At 47.3% G+C, this 21135-nt stretch overlaps 1 protein-coding gene across 4 annotated transcripts in view; it reads left to right on the top strand.

Annotated features, from left to right (window-relative positions):
- LOC119962210 (ATP-binding cassette sub-family B member 6, mitochondrial-like) overlaps nt 1–21135 on the top strand; it is a 285333-nt gene that overhangs the window by 142596 nt on the left and 121602 nt on the right. For all 4 annotated transcript variants that reach the window (XM_038790179.1, XM_038790178.1, XM_038790181.1 and 1 more), the window contains exons 8-11: nt 6378–6487; nt 12985–13050; nt 14459–14584; nt 15194–15270. In XM_038790179.1, coding sequence (XP_038646107.1) covers nt 6378–6487; nt 12985–13050; nt 14459–14584; nt 15194–15270 — 379 coding nt within the window. The remainder of the gene's footprint in view (nt 1–6377; nt 6488–12984; nt 13051–14458; nt 14585–15193; nt 15271–21135) is intronic.

Below are 21135 nucleotides of genomic sequence, written 5' to 3'. Positions count from 1 at the left end.
TTTGATTTGTGTTCAACTGTTTGTCAGCAGCACAATGGAATCTCCGGCTTTTAAAGTGGTCTCATCTTACATCACTCAGTCACTCCTCGGAGCGGAAAAAAATGCTTTCTGCTGATAATTAAATCCTGTGTTCTCGGTGGAGAGTCTGCTCAGATGAAGCCCAAAGTGCAACCTCGAGGGCTTTTCCATGTAATAGAACATCACTGCCTTTGTTGGAAATGCCAGCTGTTTGTCTTTAATGTCTGAGATGCAGGGAACATGAAAGAGAACCATTTCACCTCTTAATGACAAAAGAGCTGAAAGCAGAGAATGTGTCTTGTTCCTGACTGTAGGTAATTGACGGGGTTGTGCCCAGCCACGCTTTGGAGTGTTTGTAATGTCTGATATCAAAGGACTGATTGTCAGGAGAAACATTGCGAAGGCAGTAAGCTGGCACTTTTGTACATCATTTATAGTAGCAAATGAAAGCTGAATGAGTGCATTAATCGGCTTTTCTTTGCACAGGGACATAGGAATTACTCGACAGGAAAATACCGAGATCCATTTATTTTTGCCTTTTGGTAGTCGCAGGACACAGTGACAAGACAATGTTAGTCGTTTGTAGTCAGCTAAAGTCATGCAAAATATTCCTTCTTGATGGGTTTCTAAAGGCACTTTTGGATCATAATACCTTTAACTGTCACAGCGTATCTCGTACACGATTAGCATCGACAGCTTGTGTTTACATAGCACCATTAACATAGTCAAGTGACCCAAGTTGCTTCACAAGAGCATTATCAAATTCAATTTGACACCAAGTCACATAAAGAAATATCATGGTTGATGACTGAAAGGATAGCGAAAGAGGTAGGTTTTCAGAATCGTCTTAAAAGTAGAAAAGAGCGGTATTATAGAATCCCTACAATGCAGAAGGAGACCATTCGGCCCATCGGGTCTGCACTGACCCTGTCCTATCCCTGTAGCCCTGTAACCCCCATCTAACCATTGGACACTAAGGGGCAATTTATCATGGCCAATCCATCTGACTTGCACATCTTTGGGCTGTGGGAGGAAACCGGAGCACCCAGAGGAAACCCACGCACACACGGGGAGAACGTGCAGACTCCGCACAGACAGTGACCCGACGTCAGAATCTCACCTGGGTCCCTGCGAGGCGGCGGTGCTCACCACTGTGATGGGAATTCCAGAGCTTCGAGCCTCAGCGGCTGACAGCACAGCTGCCAATGATGAAACAATGGAAATCAGGGATGTATATCATTTGGAATACTGCGTACAATTCTGGTCGCCACATTACCAAAAGGATGTGGATGCTTTGGAGAAGGTGCAGAGGAGGTTCACCAGGATGTTGCCTGGTATGGAGGGTGCTAGCTATGAAGAGAGGTTGAGTAGATTAGAAAGACGGAGGTTGAGGGGGGACCTCATTGAGGTCGACAAAATCATGAGAGGTATAGATAGGGTGTATAGCAAGAAGCTTTTTCCCCAGAGTGGGGGACTCAATTACTAGGGGTCACGAGTTCAAGGTGAGAGGGGAAAATGTGAAAGGGAGATATGCGTTGAAAGTTATGCAGAGGGTGGTGGGTGCCTGGAACGCATTGCCGGCGGAGGTGGTAGAGGCGGGCACCATAGCGTCATTTAAGATGTATCTAGACAGATATATGAATGGGCAGGAACAGAGGGATACAGGTTCTTAGAAAATAGGCGAGAGTTTTAGATAGAGGATCTGGATCGGCGCAGGCTTGGAGGGCCGTAGGGCCTGTTCCTGTGCTGTAATTTTTCTTTGTTCTCTGTACATGCGACCCCAATTGGAGAATTTCAGGTTTGGGAACCCAGGAAATAGGAGCTGGGGTAGTTTAATCTCCTTGAAGACTTTGTATCCTCCTCACAATTCACATTCCCTCCTTGTTTTGTGTCATCAGCAAATTGGAAATAATGCATTTGGTCCTTCTATCCAAATAGTTGATAAATATTGTGAATAGTTAGGGCCCAAGCAATGATCCTTGCTGTACCCTACTAGTCACAGCCTGCCAACTTGAGAATGACCCATTTATTCCTACTCCCTGTTTCCTATTCATGAAGCAATTCTCAATTCATGCCAGTATGTGCTCACATGTATCCCATGTGTTCTAATTCTGCTCACTAACCTGTGTTACACCCTCAAAAAAACACCAACGGATTCATAAAACACATTGTCACAAGTAGGCTTCAATTAAGTTACTGTGAAAAGCCCCTAGTCGCCACATTCCGGCGCCTGTTCGGGGAGGCTGGAACGGGAATTGAACCCGCACTGCTGATCTTGTTCTGCATTACAAGCCAGCTGTCTTAGCCCACTGTCCTAAACCAACCAGTTACAATATCCTTTTATAATAGGTTCTAGCATTTTCACCTCTTTTGTTTCTCTCCCTCCTTTCTTAAATAAGGAGGTTACATTTACTACCTTACAATCTGCCTTAAAGGCACTCGGTGATTTGGCCTCCACAGCCTTCTGCAGCAAAGAGCTCCACAGATTCACCACCCTCTGGCTGAAGACATTCCTCCTCATCTCTGTTTTAAAGGATCGTCCCTTTAGTCTGAGATTGTGACCTCTGGTTCTCGCTTTTCCGACAAGTAGAAACATCCTCTCCACGTCCACTCTATTCAGGCCTCGCAGTATCCTGTAAGTTTCAATAAGATCACACCCCCCCCCCCCCCCCCCCCCCCCCCCATTATCCTTCTAAACTCCAACAAGTACAGACCCAGAGTCCTGAACCATTCCTCATAAAATAAGCTCTTCATTCCAGGAATCATTCTTGTGAACCTCCTCTGGACCCTTCCAAGGCCAGCACATCCTTCCTTAGGTACAGGGCCCAAAACTGCTCACAATACTCCAAATGGGGTCTGACCAGAGCATTATACAGCTTCAGAAGTACATCTCTGCTCTTGTATTCTAGCCCTCTCGACATGAATGCTAATATTGCATTTGCCTTCCTAACCGCCGACTGAAAGCAGTGTCAGTGTGAGCTGTATCCAGAGCTCCATGACCTCTGGTGAACAAACAATTAAGAAGAACTAAGCAGGAGAAAGATGATTTATTGAGGTCCACATTGTTAATTGTGATAGTGCAAATCAAGATGCAAAGTGTTAAATGCAGGGAAGTTCAAAGGAAGCAGCGAAAATTTAAATTTCAGCTGAAGTCCTCAGCCGAAATTTACCATTGAATGACAAAGCAAGTGAGGACCAAGCAGGCTCGACTGTCACATTAAAGGTAAGCAATAATGTCCCAAAGGCCGGCCGGCGTGGGTCCCGAAGGTCGCCGGTTGGTAAAAGTGGGTCCCGGAAAAAAAGTTTGAAAAACACAAAACTAGGTCATATATGATGTGGAGATGCCGGCGTTGGACTGGGGTGAGCACAGTAAGAAGTCTTACAACACCAGGTTAAAGTCCAACAGGTTTGTTTCAAACACGAGCTTTCGGAGCACGGCTCCTTCTTCAGGTCACCTGAAGAAGGAGCCGTGCTCCGAAAGCTCGTGTTTGAAACAAACCTGTTGGACTTTAACCTGGTGTTGTAAGACTTCTTACTAGGTCATATATGACTGAGAGCAGGAGGATTTCTTCAGCCAGGGTGGAATTCTCTGCCACAGACAGCTGTGGAGACTAAGTCGTTGAATATATTTAAGAAGGAAATAGATACATTTATAGACTCCAAAGGCATTAAGGGGTATGGGGAGAGGGTGTTGGATAGAAGAGGATCAGCCATGATCATATTGAATGGTGGAGCAGGCTCGAAGTGCTGAATGATCTCTTCCTGCTCCTACTTTCTATGTTTCGAGGATTGTGATGACCTCCAGCTTAAGGAGGGTAGAAAGTGTTCCAGGTATACACTGGAATAATCAAGCTTAGAGGTAGCCAGGGTGTGGATGGGAATTTTAACAGAAGATGAGTTGAAGAAGTAATATAGCGGAGTTGGAAACAAACGGTCTTGGCGATAGCACAGATTTGTGGTTGAGAACTAATCTCATGATCAAATATGACATTCTTGTTCAGCTTCAGACCATTGCCAGGGAGATGGCTGGCGTCGGTGTCTCGGGAAATGTTATTAACCGGACCTCCATTTCTGTGCCATTGCCCGACTTCAGACATGCCTCCGTTCAATTGCAGTCGAAATCCTCTGGAGGGGCTTTGTTGCTTTTAGACCCAACCAGCCATGTGACCTCCTGGCCAGCATTTTATCTGCCAATTAGCATGTACATCTCATCTGCCCTTGATAATTTACATTGACTCCCAACAACTCCAATTTAACAATTTAAATCCTTTCATGAACAGTAAATCTTCCTTCAGTTGAACAAATTACCTTTTTAACATTCCGACTATTCGTTTTAACCTTGGTGGGTTTTTTCACTTTGTTTCCCATGTTGAAAGATAGCAATGGTGAGTAAAGAAGCACTTTTCACTTTAAGTCCCCAATATTGGAATCAAACATTCCCAGAGTGGGTGCAAATTTGCCTTAATCCTAATTTCAGACAACTGTGCTAATAGGACTTTTTTTTTAAAAATCATCAAAGTGTGTCCAGTTAGATTGCTAATTTTGTTTTACGGGTGACCACAGAATCCAGGAGCACAGGAAAGTGGGTGCCAGTTCTCAACATCCAAAGTGCATAGCCCAGTGTGAGCAAAATGGAAATTAGACTGGCAAAGGCTCTGTTTTTTTTTCTCCTCGTCTTGGTCCTGATGCTGCTGTTCCCAGTGGTTGGATTGGTTTCCCCCGAATGTGCTTTGCTACTAAACAGCTATGAACTGATGCTGAGAGTTTTAGGAGTCTCCCCAGTGTCATAAGAGCTTCCTTCTAGATCAACTCTCAGCTTTAAATGCGTTTGCATTTTGCAAATGCAGTGATGCATTTTGGAAGGTCTAATGCAGGTAGGGAATATACAGTGAATGGTCGAACCCTCAAGAGTATTGACAGTCAGAGAGATCTAGGTTTATGGGCTGGTTTAGCTCAGTGGGCTAGACAGCTGGTTTGCAATTGCAACAGCTTACCTGAACAGGCGCCGGAATGTGGCGACTAGGGGCTTTTCACAGTAACTTCATACTTGTGACAATAAAAATATTATTATTATTAGTAGGTGTACAGGTCCACAGGTCAGTGAAAGTGGCATCACAGGTAGAGAAGGTAGTCAAGAGGCATACGGCATGCTTGCTTTCATTGGCCGGGGTATTGAGTATAAAATTGGCAAGTCATGTTCCAGCTGTATAGAACCTTAGTTAGGCCACACTTGGAGTATAGTGTTCAATTCTGGTCGCCACACTACCAGAAGGATGTGGAGGCTTTAGAGCGGGTGCAGAAGAGATTCACCAGGATGTTGCCTGGTATGGAGGGCTTTAGCTATGAGGAGCGGTTGAATAAACTCGGTTTGTTCACACTGGAACAACGGAGGTTGAGGGGCGACCTGATAGAGGTCTACAAAATTATGAGGGGCATAGACAGAGTGGATAGCCAGATGCTTTTTCCCAGGTAGAGGGGTCAATTACTAGGGGGCATAGGTTTAAATTGTGAGGGCAAGGTTTAGAGGAGATGTATGAGGCAAGTTTTTTTTTTACACAGAGGGTAGTGGGTGCCTGGAACTTGCTGTCGGAGGAGGTGGTGGAAGCAGGGACGATAGTGACATTTAAGGGGCATCTTGACAAATACATGAGTAGGGTGGGAATAGAGGGATACGGACCCCGGAAGTGTAGAAGATATTAGATTAGACGGGCAGCATGGTCGGCGCAGGCTTGAAGGGCCGAAGGGCCTGTTCTTTGTCCTTCTATGTCCAATGACGTGCAGGTTAGGTGGATTGGCCATGATAAATTGCCCTTAGTGACCAAAAGGTTAGGAGGGGTCATTGGGTTACAGGGATAGGGTGGAAGTGAGGGCTTAAGTGGGTCGGTGCAGACTCGATGGGCCGAATGGCCTCCTTCTGCACTGTATATTCTATGTCTATAGAACAGTACAGCACAGAACAGGCCCTTCGGCCCTCGATGTTGTGCCGGTTCTTTATTTTTCGAAAGAAAAGAGACCCAGCCCGTTAACCCTTTCCTGATATGTATTCCCCATCCTCCAGGACGAGGGATCGACCTTGTGCACCTCCGCACACTGTTTCCAGGGCTTGGAATCCTGCCTTGTGCTGACCTGAATGAAGATACAACCTGATCAGAGCACTATATGGTCTCAGTTTTTGAGACTTTCTGATTTGGCCAAATTGCTCAAATTCTCCTTCCTCGGTTGATTTGGGTCCATATATTTGCACTCAATATAACTAATATTATGACCTGAGCTGCACTCCCTGGTGTGAGCTGTTGGCATTGCTGGTATAAAGCTGTATCACTGTTTCATGCTAACTGCTGCTGTCTTCTGGCCTGCAGCTATAACCATTGTAATAACTGAATGGAGAACAAAATACAGGAGAGAAATGAACACCAGGGACAATGAAGCAAAGTCCAAGGCCGTCGACTCCTTGCTCAACTTTGAGACGGTAATGTGGATATGACCAGGTTGTTGCTGCGGTGTTGGGTGGCCACTGGAGGGGAGTGGGAGGTGTTGAAGGATTGCGATGGGGGAGGGTAGGAGCAGGAGACACAATGGCAAACAGTGCTGCAGCTTTGATTTTGTGCTCAAGTTTCTGGAGTGGGGGGACTTGATCCCATGACCTTTGACCCGGGGGCAAGGGAGAATGCTGCCCACTGAACCACAGATGAGATGATGGTGAGTACAACACAGAAGGAATTTTTCACGGTGGGTGTCGGTGTTTGCGATATATAATTAAAGAAGGAAAAATACAGGGGTGTTGGGAACCTGCGATGAACCCAGTGACTTCCACATCCAACCGCCCTGCAGTAAGGCCTAGCCCGGACAGCTGCTACAATTGTCTGAAGATTTAACCCTGCCTCCTGGTTTTAACTGGCAGGGCATGGGCTGTCCAGGTTGTTTGAATCATGTCGGGGTCAACAAGGCAAAAAACACAGCGGGGATTGACAGGGCTGGGAATTTGAAATGCTGGAAAGTCTTGCCAATACTAAGCCAGGGCATCTACTTTGTTACCAAGTGAAAGACCTTTGCTCACAGGAGTTATTCTGGGTGTGTTTTTATTTCTCCTACCTTGGGAGTTTTTTCGCTTTGACCTGCACTTCACAGCTGCCAGCTTTCACAGCCGCATGGTGATAGCTAATGCAACCCTAACTAGAACAGCAGCAGCAGCTGCCCTCTCCTCATTCATCTGCGGCTTCGCAGGACAGAAGGGATGAAGACTCTCAGGAGGTGATAGCCCCAACACAGGGGATACCGACAGAGTGGGCATGACTGAGTGACAATGCGTCGGGAGTCTCTGACTATCTCAGCAAGTCATTGGAGCTGCGACCTACTGAATCAAGACATCTTATGTTTTATAATCTTTATTGTCACAAGTAGGCTTACATTAACACTGCAATGAAGTTACTGTGATAAGCCCCTAGTCACCACATTCTGGCGCCTGTTCGGGTACACAGAGGGAGAATTCAGAATGTCCAATTCACCTAACAAGCACGTCTTTCGGGACCTGTGGGAGAAAACCGGAGCTTCCGGAGGAAACCCACGCACATGGGGAGAACGTGCAGACTCCGCACAGACAGTGACCCAAGCCGGGAATTGAACCCGGGACCCTGGAACTGTGAAGCCACAGTGCTAACCACTATGCTACCGTGCTGCCCACTGGCTGGTAGACCAGGTGGGCATGCATTTCCAGTGGCAGCCAAGGTCACTACAGCCCTGAATTCATTTGCCTTTAGCTTCTTCCAGCGTCTGATAGCATCTGCAGGATTTCGCCATCTGTTGTTCACAAGGGCACCTCCCACATGACCCATTCCATGTTTGTTGGGGCCATCACTTTAGATCCGCTTTCTAACTGATGAGGCATTTGGAATGAGAAGCTATCAGAATTCTGCAATGATTGGACCCCCACAAGTCCAGAGAGTTATAGACTGTACACACATGGCAATCAAGGGCCCCTCAAATTAACCAGGAGTATTTTTCAGTTTAAAGGGATTCCATTTACCTCTCAGTTGGTATCTAACCACCAACGTTTAATCACTCACGCACGTGCAAAATATTCCACCCCAGTTAAGTCTCCGATAAATCTTCCAAGCTCCAAACTGATTCAGCGGATTGTTCTTTTGAGACGAGGGATACTGTCCAAGGGAGAGGCTGATGGCAGCTTTGAGGAGGCCTACCACTCCACTGGAACGTGAGCCCGAGAGCGACCATTGAACAAGACACTGGTTGCTGCAGATGTGATTAAGGTTTCCCGGAGAGGTCTGGACATGCTGTTTAGTATGCACCAATGAGGGAATCCCTAATGACAGATTTGATTTGATTTTGTTTTTTATTGTCACATGTACCGAAGTACAGTGAAAAGTATTTTTCTGCAGCCAAGGGAACGTACACAGTACATACGTAGTAGACAAAAAAAAGAATAATCAACAGAGAACATTGACAAACAGTACATCGACAAACAGTGATTGGTTACAGTGCGGAACAAAGAGCCAAACAAAGCAAATACATGAGCAAGAGCAGCATAGGGCGTCGTGAATAGCGTTCTTACAGGGAACAGATCAGTCCGAGGGGGTGTTGCTGAGTCTTGTAGCTGTGGGGAAGAAGCTATTCCTATGTCTGAATGTGCGGGTCTTCAGACTTCTGTACCTTCTGCCTGATGGAAGGGTCTGGAAGAAGGCAATGCCTGGGTGGGAGGGATGTCTGATAATGCTGTCTGCCTTCCTGAGGCAGCGGGAGGTGTAGACAGAACCAATGTGGGGGTGGCAAGCTTGTGCGATACGTTGGGCTGAGTTCACCACACTCTGCAGTTTCTTGCAATCTTGGACCGAGCAGTTGCCATACCAGGCTGTGAAGCAGCCAGATAGGATGCTCTTTATGGTACATCTGCAGAAGTTTGTGAGAGTTGATGCAGACAGGCTGAATTTCTTTAGCTTCCGATGGAAGTAGAGACGTTGTTGGGCTTTCTTGACTGTTGCATCAATGTGAGTGGACCAGGACAGACTGTTGGTGATGGTGACCCCCAGAAACTTAAAGCTATCGACCATCTCCACTTCGGAGCCATTGATGCAGACGGGAGTGTGTCGTGCTACGCTACCTAAAGTCGATGACAGTGGTATGCTGTGTCATAGAACATAGAACAGTACAGCACAGAACAGGCCCTTCGGCCCTCGATGTTGTGCCGAGCAATGATCACCCTACTTAAACCCACGTAACCCGTATACCCGTAACCCAACAATCCCCCCATTAACCTTACACTACGGGCAATTTAGCATAGCCAATCCACCTAACCCGCACATCTTTGGACTGTGGGAGGAAACCGGAGCACCCGGAGGAAACCCACGCACACACGGGGAGGACGTGCAGACTCCACACAGACAGTGACCCAGCCGGGAATCGAACCTGGGACCCTGGAGCTGTGAAGCATTGATGCTAACCACCATGCTACCGTGAGGCCCCTAAGGCCATGAGCTGCAGAAGAATGCTGGTGAGACTGGGTGAGGGAACTGGCACTCGAATGTGCCATATTACTCAGATTGTTGAACCTCCTTGGGAGGTTCATCTGTGAGCAATGACCCACTTTCCTGCATCTCGCCTGGTTGCCTATTTATTCCAGCACTAGCTCCTACCTGCTGGGAAAAAAAACTTGGTGGGCACTTTGAGCCCATAGCATGGCCTCCAGGGATGCCTCCGACATCGGGGAATGGATTGGGTAGAGAGTCTTCCCACGTTGGAACTCTATCATTGAAGTTGCTACCTGTGTTCCTGACACTTCTCGCATGCATCCATTCTGACCCCTGCCGGGTTTGAGCAGTCAGATGTGGATCAAGATCAAGCCTTTTCGCTCTGATTGGTCTGGGATTTCGAAAGCAGAATGTTAATGCCATGGCTGAGTGTGAAGACTGCAATAAAGCTCTACCCCACCATCCACAGGTTCCCAACCAGCTGCTGGCCTCCCTACTGTCTAGCTTCCCTGATCTCTCCGAATACTTTGGAAAGGTGGACTAATTTTTGACAATCCCCATGGTAGTGATTGCGTTGACTTTTTTTCATCTCCCACATTACAGGATTTGATGTTTTACTGAAAATGTCCAAATACAAGGGGCTTTTCACAGTAACTTCATTGAAGCCTACTTGTGACAATAAGCGATTTTCATTTCAGTTCCATATTAAGGTAGAGATTGAGTCTGCCTTCTCTTGTGGCTTTTGCTGCCTTTAGTGAATTGGGGCCCTCCTAAATTTCCTTTGATCTCATTACTGCTTTGGTGCTGGAAGGAAGTGAATTAGCGACATGTTTAACATAACAGGATTGCACTTTCTGCTCTGTTAGCCGCAGAACATGATGAGGCATAGAGGATCTCAAACTACAAACCTGTGCCTCGCAGCATTCTGGAAGGCCATCAAAGGTTTTGACATTTCCCACCTCTTCCTGATTCTTTCCCCTGGCACTTTCTGCTTTGCTGCAGGGATCAATGGACTTCAAAGCATATTTGAGTACAAAATGGTCCTGATCAGGGAAAACGGAATTACTTGCTTCTGCCTGGTAGTCTATAGTTTGTAAGTGACTCTCATGTTAAGCCCTGTACACGTACAGTACTGAGTGAACGATTGAAGCATCCATTCACTTCCTGTTGACTCTGAGGGACAGAGGTTGAATAGACTCCCAAAGTGTTGCACACATCCCTGTGTTTGATTATTATCCTTGCTGTTCCATTGGTTTAGCTGGATATCGTGGGGAAATCATGTTTAACCAACTTATTGGAGTTGTTTGAGGAAGTCTGTGCGGAGTCTGCAAGTTCTCCCCGTGGGTTTCCTCCGGGTGCTCCGGTTTCCTCCCACAGCCCAAAGATGTGCAGGTTAGGTGGATTGACCATGATAAATTGCCCTCAGTGTTGAAAAATTCTGGGTGGACTTACTTGGATAGGGTGGAGGTGTGGGCTTCGGTAGGGAGCTCTTTCCAAGGGCCAGTGCAGACCCAATGGCCTCCTCCACTAAATTCTATGATTCTAACCTGTGCTGTGGATGATGAGGAACGGTGGATAGGAGACTGGCTAGCTAACAGGAAACAGGGCAGACATAAATGGATCTTGTTCAGGCTGGCAAGATGTAACGAGTGTTAAGGTGGTGCCCAGGGTGCATATGACTCAGGTGAGAATGAGTGGGTTCTTTCAGGGGGTAGCAGATGAGTGTGAGAGATGTGGACGGGGGGGGCCAGCGAATCACGCGCACATGTTTTGGGGTTGCGAAAAATGTGGGAAGTTTCTGGGCGGGAGTGTTCGCGGTCTTAGACAGGATAGTGGAGGAGGGAGTGGACCCGGACCCTTTGGTGGCGATATTTGGGGTTTCAGAGGAGCCGGAGCTCATGGAGAGGAGGAAGGCCGATGTCGTGGCCGTCGCCTTTCTGATCACATGGCGGCGAATTTTGCTGGAGTGGCGGTCGGCATCGCCACCAGGGGTAGCAGCTTGGTTGGGTGACCTATACAACGTCCTGCGATTAGAGAAGATAAATTATGGGTTAAGGGGCTCAGCGGGGGAGTTTGAGAAAAGGTGGGGTGGGGGTGAGAAAGGGGAAAATGTGTTCAGACTGTACACTTGATTGTTGGGAAGTATGTTTCCCGGGGTGTTTATTTGCTGTAACCTGTTTTGATACATTTTGTAATAAAATGTGTCGTTAACAAAAAGATGTAACGAGTGGTGTGCTTAAGCGATCAATGCTGGGGCCAGAACTGTTTACAATTTAGATGAATGATTTGGATGAAAGGATGGTGACCAAATTTGCTGATGACAAACCTAAGTTTGAAGAGGACATAAAGAGGCTGCAAAAATATATAGAAGAGTTAAGTGGGTGGGCAAAGATCTTTCACATGGATTATAATGTGGGAAAATGTGAAATTGTCCATTTTGGCAGGAAGAATTTTTTTTTTTTAAAAAAGGGTATTATCTAAATGGTGAGAGATTGCAGCACTCTTGAGATGTGGAGGGATCTGGGTGTCATAGTTTCATAGAATTTACAGTGCTTCAGGAGGCCATTCGGCCCATCGAGTCTGCGCCGGCCCTTGGAAAGAGCACCCTACCCAAGCCCGCACCTCCACCCTATCTCCGTAACCCAGTAATCCCACTTAACCTTTTTGGACACTAAGGGGCAATTTATCATGGCCAATCCACCTAACCCACACATCTTTGGACTGTGGGAGGAAACCGGAGCACCCGGAGGAAACCCACGCAGACATGGGGAGAACGTGCAGACTCTGCACAGACAGTGACCCAAGCCGGGAATCGAACCTGGGACCCTGGTGCTGTGAAGCCACAGTGCTAACCACTATTGTCCTAGTCCATGAATCACAACAGGTTAGTCTGCAAGCACAGCAAGTAATTAGAAAAACTAAAAGTACATAATTGCCTCTGAAGTGCTTTGGATCATCCTGAGGTAATGGAAGACTTTCTACTTTTGGTTATGGGTTTCATTGTGCATGAGCTGCATGGGCATTCGCCGAGTGTGCAGGGCAAAAACGGAGATTCAGCTTTCATGGCTCGTGTTTCTATCTGCTGTAGCTCTGCCTAGGCCCTTTTAATATCCTCCGTTAACCAACCACCACTAAATGTCATTAGCTGGTCAATCACTTATTTTGTGTATGAATTGTCTCCTGCTTTTGACTACACAACAGTTGCTGTGCTGCACTTGGGCACAGTACAATAGTGAGATTAGACGTGATGTAAATCGAAGCCTGTTTTACTTCTCCTCTGTCTCTCCTCACATTCCCCACCTAGACACGTGCACAATGAAATTTTGGCGTGCAATAAATTTTTGAGTAAGTGTAGCCTGCCTGTTGGCATTGTAAATTCATCCGTTTGAATCCGTTTGTTTGTTGCAGGGAACCCAGGTGTCGTGTTTCCCTTTATGTGAATTGCCGCCGTCACAAAACTACCTTTGCCTTTCTTTCCCTTCAGGTGAAGTATTACAACGCTGAGAGTTACGAGGTGAACCGTTTCAATGATGCCATACTGAAGTATCAGGTAGGAGCACCAGGAGAAGGGCGTTCTGATGCTGACAGTGCTGTGGAATAGTTCAGCTCCTTTTTTGTGCAAAAGCAAAATAATAATATTGTCACAAGTAGGCTTCAATGAAGTTACTGTGAAAAGCCCCTAGTCGCCACATTCCGGTGCCTGTTCGGGGAGGCCGGTACGGGAATTGAACCCACGTTGCTGGCATTGTTCTGCATTACAAGCCAGCGATTTGGCCCACTGAGCTAAACCAGCCCCTTTTGCAGATGCCGGAAATCTGAAGTAACAAGAGAAAATGTTGGAAATACTCAGCAGTCCTGGCCGGCGTCTGTGGAGAGGGGAAACAAATTTAATGGCTGGCATTCTTTGGTCATTAATAATAATCTTTTATAGTCACAAGTAGGCTTACATTAACACTGCAATTAAGTTACTGTGAAAAGCCCCTAGTCGACACATTCCGGCGCCTGTTCGGATACACAGAGGGAGAATTCAGAATGTCCAATCCACCTAACAGCACGTCTTTCAGGACTTGTGGGAGGAAACCGGAGCACCCGGAGGAAACCCACGCAGACACTGGGAGGGCATGCAGACTCTGCACAGACAGTGACCCAAGCCGGGAATCGAACCTGGGACCTGGATGCAGTGAAGCCGCAGTGCTAACCACTGTGCTACCGCATTGTGATTCATTCGGCAGCACACCACCGGCTTCGTGGGGTGGTTACAATGGGAAATCCCATTGACAAGCGGCAGAAAGATAGAATCCCGCCGCCGAGTTCCGCGCGTTTGGGGGACCGGAGAATCTCGCCCGATGTTTCGGGGTAATGACCAAGGCCGTTGACCTGAAACTATTAACTCTGTTTCTCTCTCCACAAATGTTGGCAGAACTGCATCCAATATGACCCTTCTTCAGACGGTATAGAGATCTCCCCGGTGAGGTACCCAATGTGAAGTGAGTTTGAGCATCTCAAATCTGCACGGGTGTCCAATGCTAGTGAAAATGAAAATCGCTTATTGTCACGAGTAGGCTTCAATGAATTTACTGTGAAAAGCCCCTAGTCGCCACATTCCGGCGCCTGTTCGGGGAGGCTGTTACGGGAATTGAACCATGCTGCTGGCCTGCCATGGTTAAAAGCCAGCGATTTAGCCCAGTGTTCTGATGAAGACCAGTGTAAAACCAGCCTTTGACAGACCATGATCGAGTGCCAGAGAATTCCTCTTACGAATTTGAGCATTAACTAGATTGGCATTAAACCAGAACTGCAAGGAACACCCAGTAGATCAGGCAGCATCTGTGGAGAGAGACAGAGAAATAGAGTCAATGTTTTCGATCCTTTTATCAGTAGTTTGATGCCCTTGGTTCACTCCCTGGTTCCTGGAGCTTAAAATGCTGCTCATATTTCTCAATATTACTCCTGTGTAGGGAGCAGAATGGAAAACGAGTGCCAGTCTTGCCCTTCTAAACCAAACGCAGAACATGATCATTGGCCTCGGACTTCTCACTGGATCACTGCTCTGTGCATACTTTGTCACAGAGAAGAAATTTCAGGTAGGCAGCTTCTCGAGTTCTGAGCCAGTGTTGAACATCGGAGCAGAGGTTTCATTTCCAGTCAAAGCATCTTTTGTGTGCTTCACACCCTAGTTGTGTGCTTTACACCTTGTACCACAGTTGGTTTCCTCCAACCTATTCTCTGTTCCGCCTGTCCCTTGCCCCTCTCCAGTGACCTTGCACCCTGCCAGGTTGATCAGTCGCCTTGTGCCATCGATGTCTCGCCCTTTCATAATCTTTATTGTCACAAGTAGGCTTACATTAACACTGCAATGAAGTTACTGTGAAAAGCCCCTAGTTGCCACACTCCGGCGCCTGTTCGGGTACACAGAGGGAGAATTCAGAATGTCCAATTTACCCAACAGCACGTCTTTCGGGACTTGTGGGAGGAAACCGGAGCACCCGGAGGAAACCCACGCAGACACGGGGAGAACGTGCAGACTCCGCACAGACAGTGACCCAAGACGGGAATCGAACCCGGGATCCTGGTGCTGTGAAGCCACAGTGCTACCCACTGTGCTACCATGACGCCCCGTGATCCATTGCTGAAAATCTCTAATCTTTATCAGTATTCTAATTGAAGTGCCTGTTATTGTTTTTTCCCTATAGGTTGGTGACTTTGTCCTGTTTGGGACTTACATTATTCAGCTTTACACACCCCTCAACTGGTTTGGGACCTATTACAGGTTAGTGACCTCTGATTTTGCCATTTGCTTCCTTAATTCTAATCTTCTCGACTGCCTTCAACGTCATCCTTTCTTATTGTAATCCTCTTCCTGTTTGCTTTTCCTTAATCGAAGCCTCTCATACTGTTCCATATAAACACTTAATAGGGCTATATGCCTCCTACACCATAAACCTCTTGTCATGTGTTTTTACATTTTGACTCCACGGGGTGCTGTGTATTTCCTCACTACAGTACCTTATATAGTGACACCTAGAACATAGAACATAGAACATAGAACAGTACAGCACAGAACAGGCCCTTCGGCCCTCGATGTTGTGCCGAGCAATGATCACCCTACTTAAACCCACGCAACCCGTATCCCAACAATCCCCCCCATTAACCTTACACTACGGGCAATTTAGCACGGCCAATCCACCTAACCTGCACATCTTTGGACTGTGGGAGGAAACCGGAGCACCCGGAGGAAACCCACGCACACATGGGGAGGACGTGCAGACTCCACACAGACAGTGACCCAGCCGGGAATCGAACCTGGGACCACTGGAGCTGTGAAGCATTGATGCTAACCACCATGCTACCGTGAGGCCCCAAAACCTGTCTCCTATACTTTAACTCTTGCTGTGTTCCTTCACAGCAAGTTAATTAATAGAAAGCAAAGAGTGGGGATTAATGGGTGTTTCTCTGTTTGGCAATCAGTAGCTAGTGGTGTCCCTCAGGGATCCGTGTTGGGCCCACAATTGTTCACAATTTACATAGATGATTTGGAGTTGGGGACCAAGGGCAATGAGTTTGCAGATGACACTAAGATGAGTGGTAAAGCAAAAAGTGCAGAGGATACTGGAAGTCTGCAGAGGGATTTGGATAGGTTAAGTGAATGGGCTAGGGTCTGACAGATGGAATACAATGTTGACAAATGTGAGGTTATCCATTTTGGTAGGAATTACAGCAAAAGGGATTATTATTTAAATGATAAAATATTAAAGCATGCTGCTGTGCAGAGAGACCTGGGTGTGCTAGTGCATGAGTCACAGAAAGTTGGTTTACAGGTGCAACAGGTGATTAATAAGGCAAATGGAATTTTGTCCTTCATTGCTAGAGGGATGGAGTTTAAGACGAGGGAGGTTATGCTGCAATTGTATACGGTGTTAGTGAGGCCACACCTGGAGTATTGTGTTCAGTTTTGGTCTCCTTACCTGAGAAAGGACTTACTGGCACTGGAGGGTGTGCAGAGGAGATTCACTAGGTTAATCCCAGAGCTAAAGGGGTTGGATTACGAGGAGAAGTTGAGTAGACTGGGACTGTACACGTTGGAATTTAGAAGGATGAGGGGGGATCTTATAGAAACATATAAAATTATGAAGGGAATAGATAGGATAGATGCGGGCAGGTTGTTTCCACTGGCGGGTGAAAGCAGAACTAGGGGACATAGCCTCAAAATAAGGGGAAGTAGATTTAGGACTGAGTTTAGGAGGAACTTCTTCACCCAAAGTGTTGTGAATCTATGGAATTCATTGCCCAGTGAAGCAGTTAAGGCGCCTTCATTAAATGTTTTTAAGTAAAGATAGATAGTTTTTTGAAAAATAAAGGGATTAAGGGTTATGGTGTTCGGGCTGGAAAGTGGAGCTGAGTCCGCAAAAGATCAGCCATGATCTCATTGAATGGCGGAGCAGGCTCGAGGGGCCAGATGGCCTACTCCTGCTCCTAGTTCTTATGTTCACTGTATCTCCCTCATGCTGTGCCCTTCTTTACTCTTAACTCTCTTGCACATCCCCTTGAAGCACAGATCGTTTGGTCCGAGTAGCTTTCTGTAATTTCTGCTTCATGTTCTTCGGCCCGTCACTGTTCCAGCTCAGTAACTGTCTGCTTAGTGTGACAGATGTTCTGTGCGTTTCTGTATTTCTGATCACTGAACAGGTTGTGGAGAGTTTCTGTCTGCTTTCTATTAGTGGGTCAGCTGTGGTATTTCTATGTGTCTGTATTGTAGGAACTTGTTTTTTGAAATGAGCAAAATTGAGAGCATATCTGTTCAATTAGAAATTATGCTCCCACCTGCGGTTCCCAGTTCTGGTAGAAAATCTTTGAACATAGGATGAAAAGGTCTGTTTTTGAAAGCTACTGAGCTGGCCAAGAATTTTCTGCATGTGTGTTCCATGTTCTGCACTCTCTGCAGCAGAATATGTGAACCCCAAACAGACCCAACTCATCGAGCAAAGCAGAGAAAACTGAAGAAATTGCAGCAATTGATCCTCTTACAAGTTGTTTTGTATAGTATTCTGATGAAAGGCATTAACCTGAAATGTTAACAGCACAGAAAGAGTCCCGTTTCGGGTGCGTTTACCGGGTGTTTCTCGACCAGACAACGGCATTTAATGGCACTTGCTGGATTTTTTTTTGGCCTTGGGCGGGGGACGTCTCCAGAGGCCGCACTTGGATCACCTCCTGCACTGACACGCTCAGGTTGCCAGTGCAGGAAGAGTATTTGCGCGTTGGGGCACCATTTTTTAATTCTGCCCGGATTTTTCAAACCCCCTCAGCCACCCTGCCGCAGCCTCTTGAACCCCCTTCCCCCCCCTCAACTTGCCTCTTATGGGGTCCACGAGCACCCCTCTCCCACCCCACCTTTTAAGGGCAAGACACCTTTGGGCCGGATCGCTGGCACTGGCATCTGGGTACCTTGGTACTGCCTCGCAGGGCCCCTTCAACCCTTTCATTGCCCGGGTGTCAGCGGGAGTGCAAGGGTAGCAGAGCCCAACCACACGGGGGCTTCTAATGGCCTGGGAGGAACCCCCCCCAGGTGCCGTTACGCCTGTTCCACATTTGTGGAAACCAGTGCTAAACAACGCTGAGGCAAGGTATCTCGGGTGCAGCCATGTAGTTTCCGGGACCTGGGAGAATAGTCATATTTCAATCACCCAAATGACCACTTAAATATGTTATTCTGAATCTCGCCCTGCATGGGCAAGATCCAGATCGTGGGTCTGGCAAGATTCCATAAAATCTCGCGAGTCGTTTCGAGTGCCGCAAATCTTGCAAAAGGCGTCTGGCAACATTAAACAACCTTGTCGTGTCACCAAGTCAGGCACGACAAGGCCCGTTAACTCTTGTTTGCCTCTTCACAGTTGCTGCCAGACCTGCTGAGTGTTTCCAGCATTTTCTGTTTGTATTTCCGATTTCCAGCACCCGTAGTATTTTGTTTTTGTCTGTAAACCACATTGGGACTAATGCTCGCCTACTTCATTGATATAATTGGGCACTCCAGTAACCGTAGGATGTTAGTTTCGGAAGCAGATGTGTTTGCCATCAATCCAGCTGGTTCCCATCACACCAACCCATAGATATCCAGATGTTAGTCAGATTATAGCTGATGATTCCTATTCCGTCTGAGTGAAGGACAGAAAAAGCTAGATGAGTTTATTTTGGTGCAGAGGGATTAGAAGCAGTGATAATACGACAGATTAAACCTACAACCCTCAGAGTGCTCTGAGGGTTCTTGCACAACCCCACCATTGGTACCTTCACCTTTCAGGACGTGAGTGGTGGATTCCCCTTTTCAGGCCTTCACATGGCCTTTTTTGGGCCCGCCCCCTTCTAGGACCCCCATCCTTCAATCCCCCCCCCCCCCCAACCTTTCCTTGGCAATGGCGTTCTGGCACCCAGGGCATGCTCCTACTTGTTTTGTGGTGCCACTTGGGCATCTTGGCAGTGCCAAGGTGCTTACGTTCCAGGAGGAGGGCCAGGGGATCATCCCTGACCACAGGGGCCCCTGATGGGCTGGGAGAACCCCCCAGGTGGTGTGAAGCCTGGTCCACATTTGTGTCGACCAGTACTAATTGACTCCCGTGTGACCGCTCGCTGGGGAGCCGGTTAGATGATGGGAGGCTGTCCGATAGGGGGTCCTTCCCATTATGAAATGGAGATTGGCGTCAACTGCACGGTATGGGCAGCACGGTAGCATTGTGGATAGCACGATTGCTTCACAGCTCCAGGGTCCCAGGTTCGATTCCGGCTTGGGTCACTGTCTGTGCGGAGTCTGCACATCCTCCCCGTGTGTGCGTGGGTTTCCTCCGGGGGCTCCGGTTTCCTCCCACAGTCCAAAGATGTGCAGGTTAGGTGGATTGGCCATGATAAATTGCCCTTAGTGTCCAAAATTGCCCTTAGTGTTGGGTGGGGTTACTGGGTTATGGGGATAGGTTGGAGGTGTTGACCTTGGGGAGGGTGCTCTTTCCAGGAGCCAGTGCAGACTCGATGGGCTGAATGGCCTCCTTCTGCACTGTAAATTCTATGAAAAACTGGTGATTATTGGTTTCGCACTGCGATAGGATCCGGATTTCACCAACGGGTGCGGGTTGGTTAGATCGGAAACCGATCGGAGCCTGCCGCAGCTCCCGATTTTGGACTTTTCCGCGATTTAACCGGGTCGCTCGGATTTGCACCCAGCACAATGTGGCCGTTACATTGTGCGCAGTAACTCTGTGAGTCGCCCTATAGGAGAGAGAATATCCCAGGGAGAGTCGGTGCCTTCCGGGAAGAGGAAAAGAATCCTTGTGTTGATTCCATTGTCCTCAGTTACAAAGCTTGGTCCAATTTTTCACCAAACCTCAAAAGAAGACACTTGCACCTTCGAGTGCCTTTATCACATTTTAAACACCGCAAATCGCTTTATATGCCTTAAGGTGTTGTGACTGTGGTCGTGTTATCATCTGTTTAATTGATGGAGGAATGTTTGCCAAGACATAACTCTCTGCACTTCTTCACATTGTACCCTAGGATCCTCTGCATCCTCTTGAAATATCAAAAGAGGCAGACAGGGCTTCAGTTTATCATCTCACCCTGAAGAGCAGTATCTCTGGAACTTCTGCAGGGTACTGCGAAGGAGCAGCCTCGATTTTATCCTTAACCTCCTGATTGGAGACGTGACCCCACAACCTGCTGAACCTGCGCCATTTTGGCACATAATGAATCCTCGAATGAAATGAAATGAAAATCGCTTATTGTCACAAGTAGGCTTCAATGAAGTTACTGTGAAAAGCCCCTAGTCGCCACATTCTGGCGCCTGTCCGGGGAAGCTGGTACGGGAATGCTTTGGGTACCAAATGCTTTGGTTCCTTTCAAACCTCAGCCTTTATAGGAAGTATTTCTGTGTTTATTTATGTGTCAAACCACATTATGTGACAGGAATAACCTGAGTGAGAGTCTGAGGTCCCTGTGGTCTAGTTGGGGTATCCCCAGCACCAATAAATAAACCTCAGTAAAGCACCACACAGTTCCTGTGCGCAGGAAGCAGTTGAACTGGAATATTTTCTTTCTATACCCTTTTAATTATGCAGGTGAAGGTTTTTGTGTGGGAATGCAGTGCTATTGTCATTTACATACGTCATTTACTTTTGCCGTGCGTCTCTTGGTTCTTGCTCTGGCGTTTTAAAGGGAACGCAGGCAGCTGACAACCCACAGATAGAACTTTGAGGAGTCATTGCTGAATAAGTGCCACTTGATGGCAGTGTTGAGGACACCTTCACTTTTTAAAAAAATTTAGCGCACTCAGTTATTGTTTTTCCCAATTAAGGGGCAATGTAGCATGGCCAGTCCAACTAACCTGCCCATCTTTGTGTTGTGGGGGCGAGACCCACGCAGACACGGGGAAAATGTGAAAACTCCACACGAACCGGGGCCGGGGTCGAATCCGGGTCCTCAGTGCCTTACCACTGCGCCACCTTGCTGCCCTGATGGCACCTTCGCTTTGCTGATGATTGAGATGATGTGGAGATGCCGGCGTTGGACTGGGGTGAGCACCATAAGAAGTCTTACACCAGGTTAAAGTCCAATAGGTTTGTTTCAAACACGAGCTTTCGGAGCACTGCTCCTT

Source organism: Scyliorhinus canicula, chromosome 2, assembly GCF_902713615.1.
Source record: "Scyliorhinus canicula chromosome 2, sScyCan1.1, whole genome shotgun sequence".
NCBI lineage: Eukaryota > Metazoa > Chordata > Chondrichthyes > Carcharhiniformes > Scyliorhinidae > Scyliorhinus > Scyliorhinus canicula.
The sequence above is the reverse complement of the archived record's forward strand: the minus strand, read 5'-3'. Positions and strand labels throughout refer to the sequence as shown.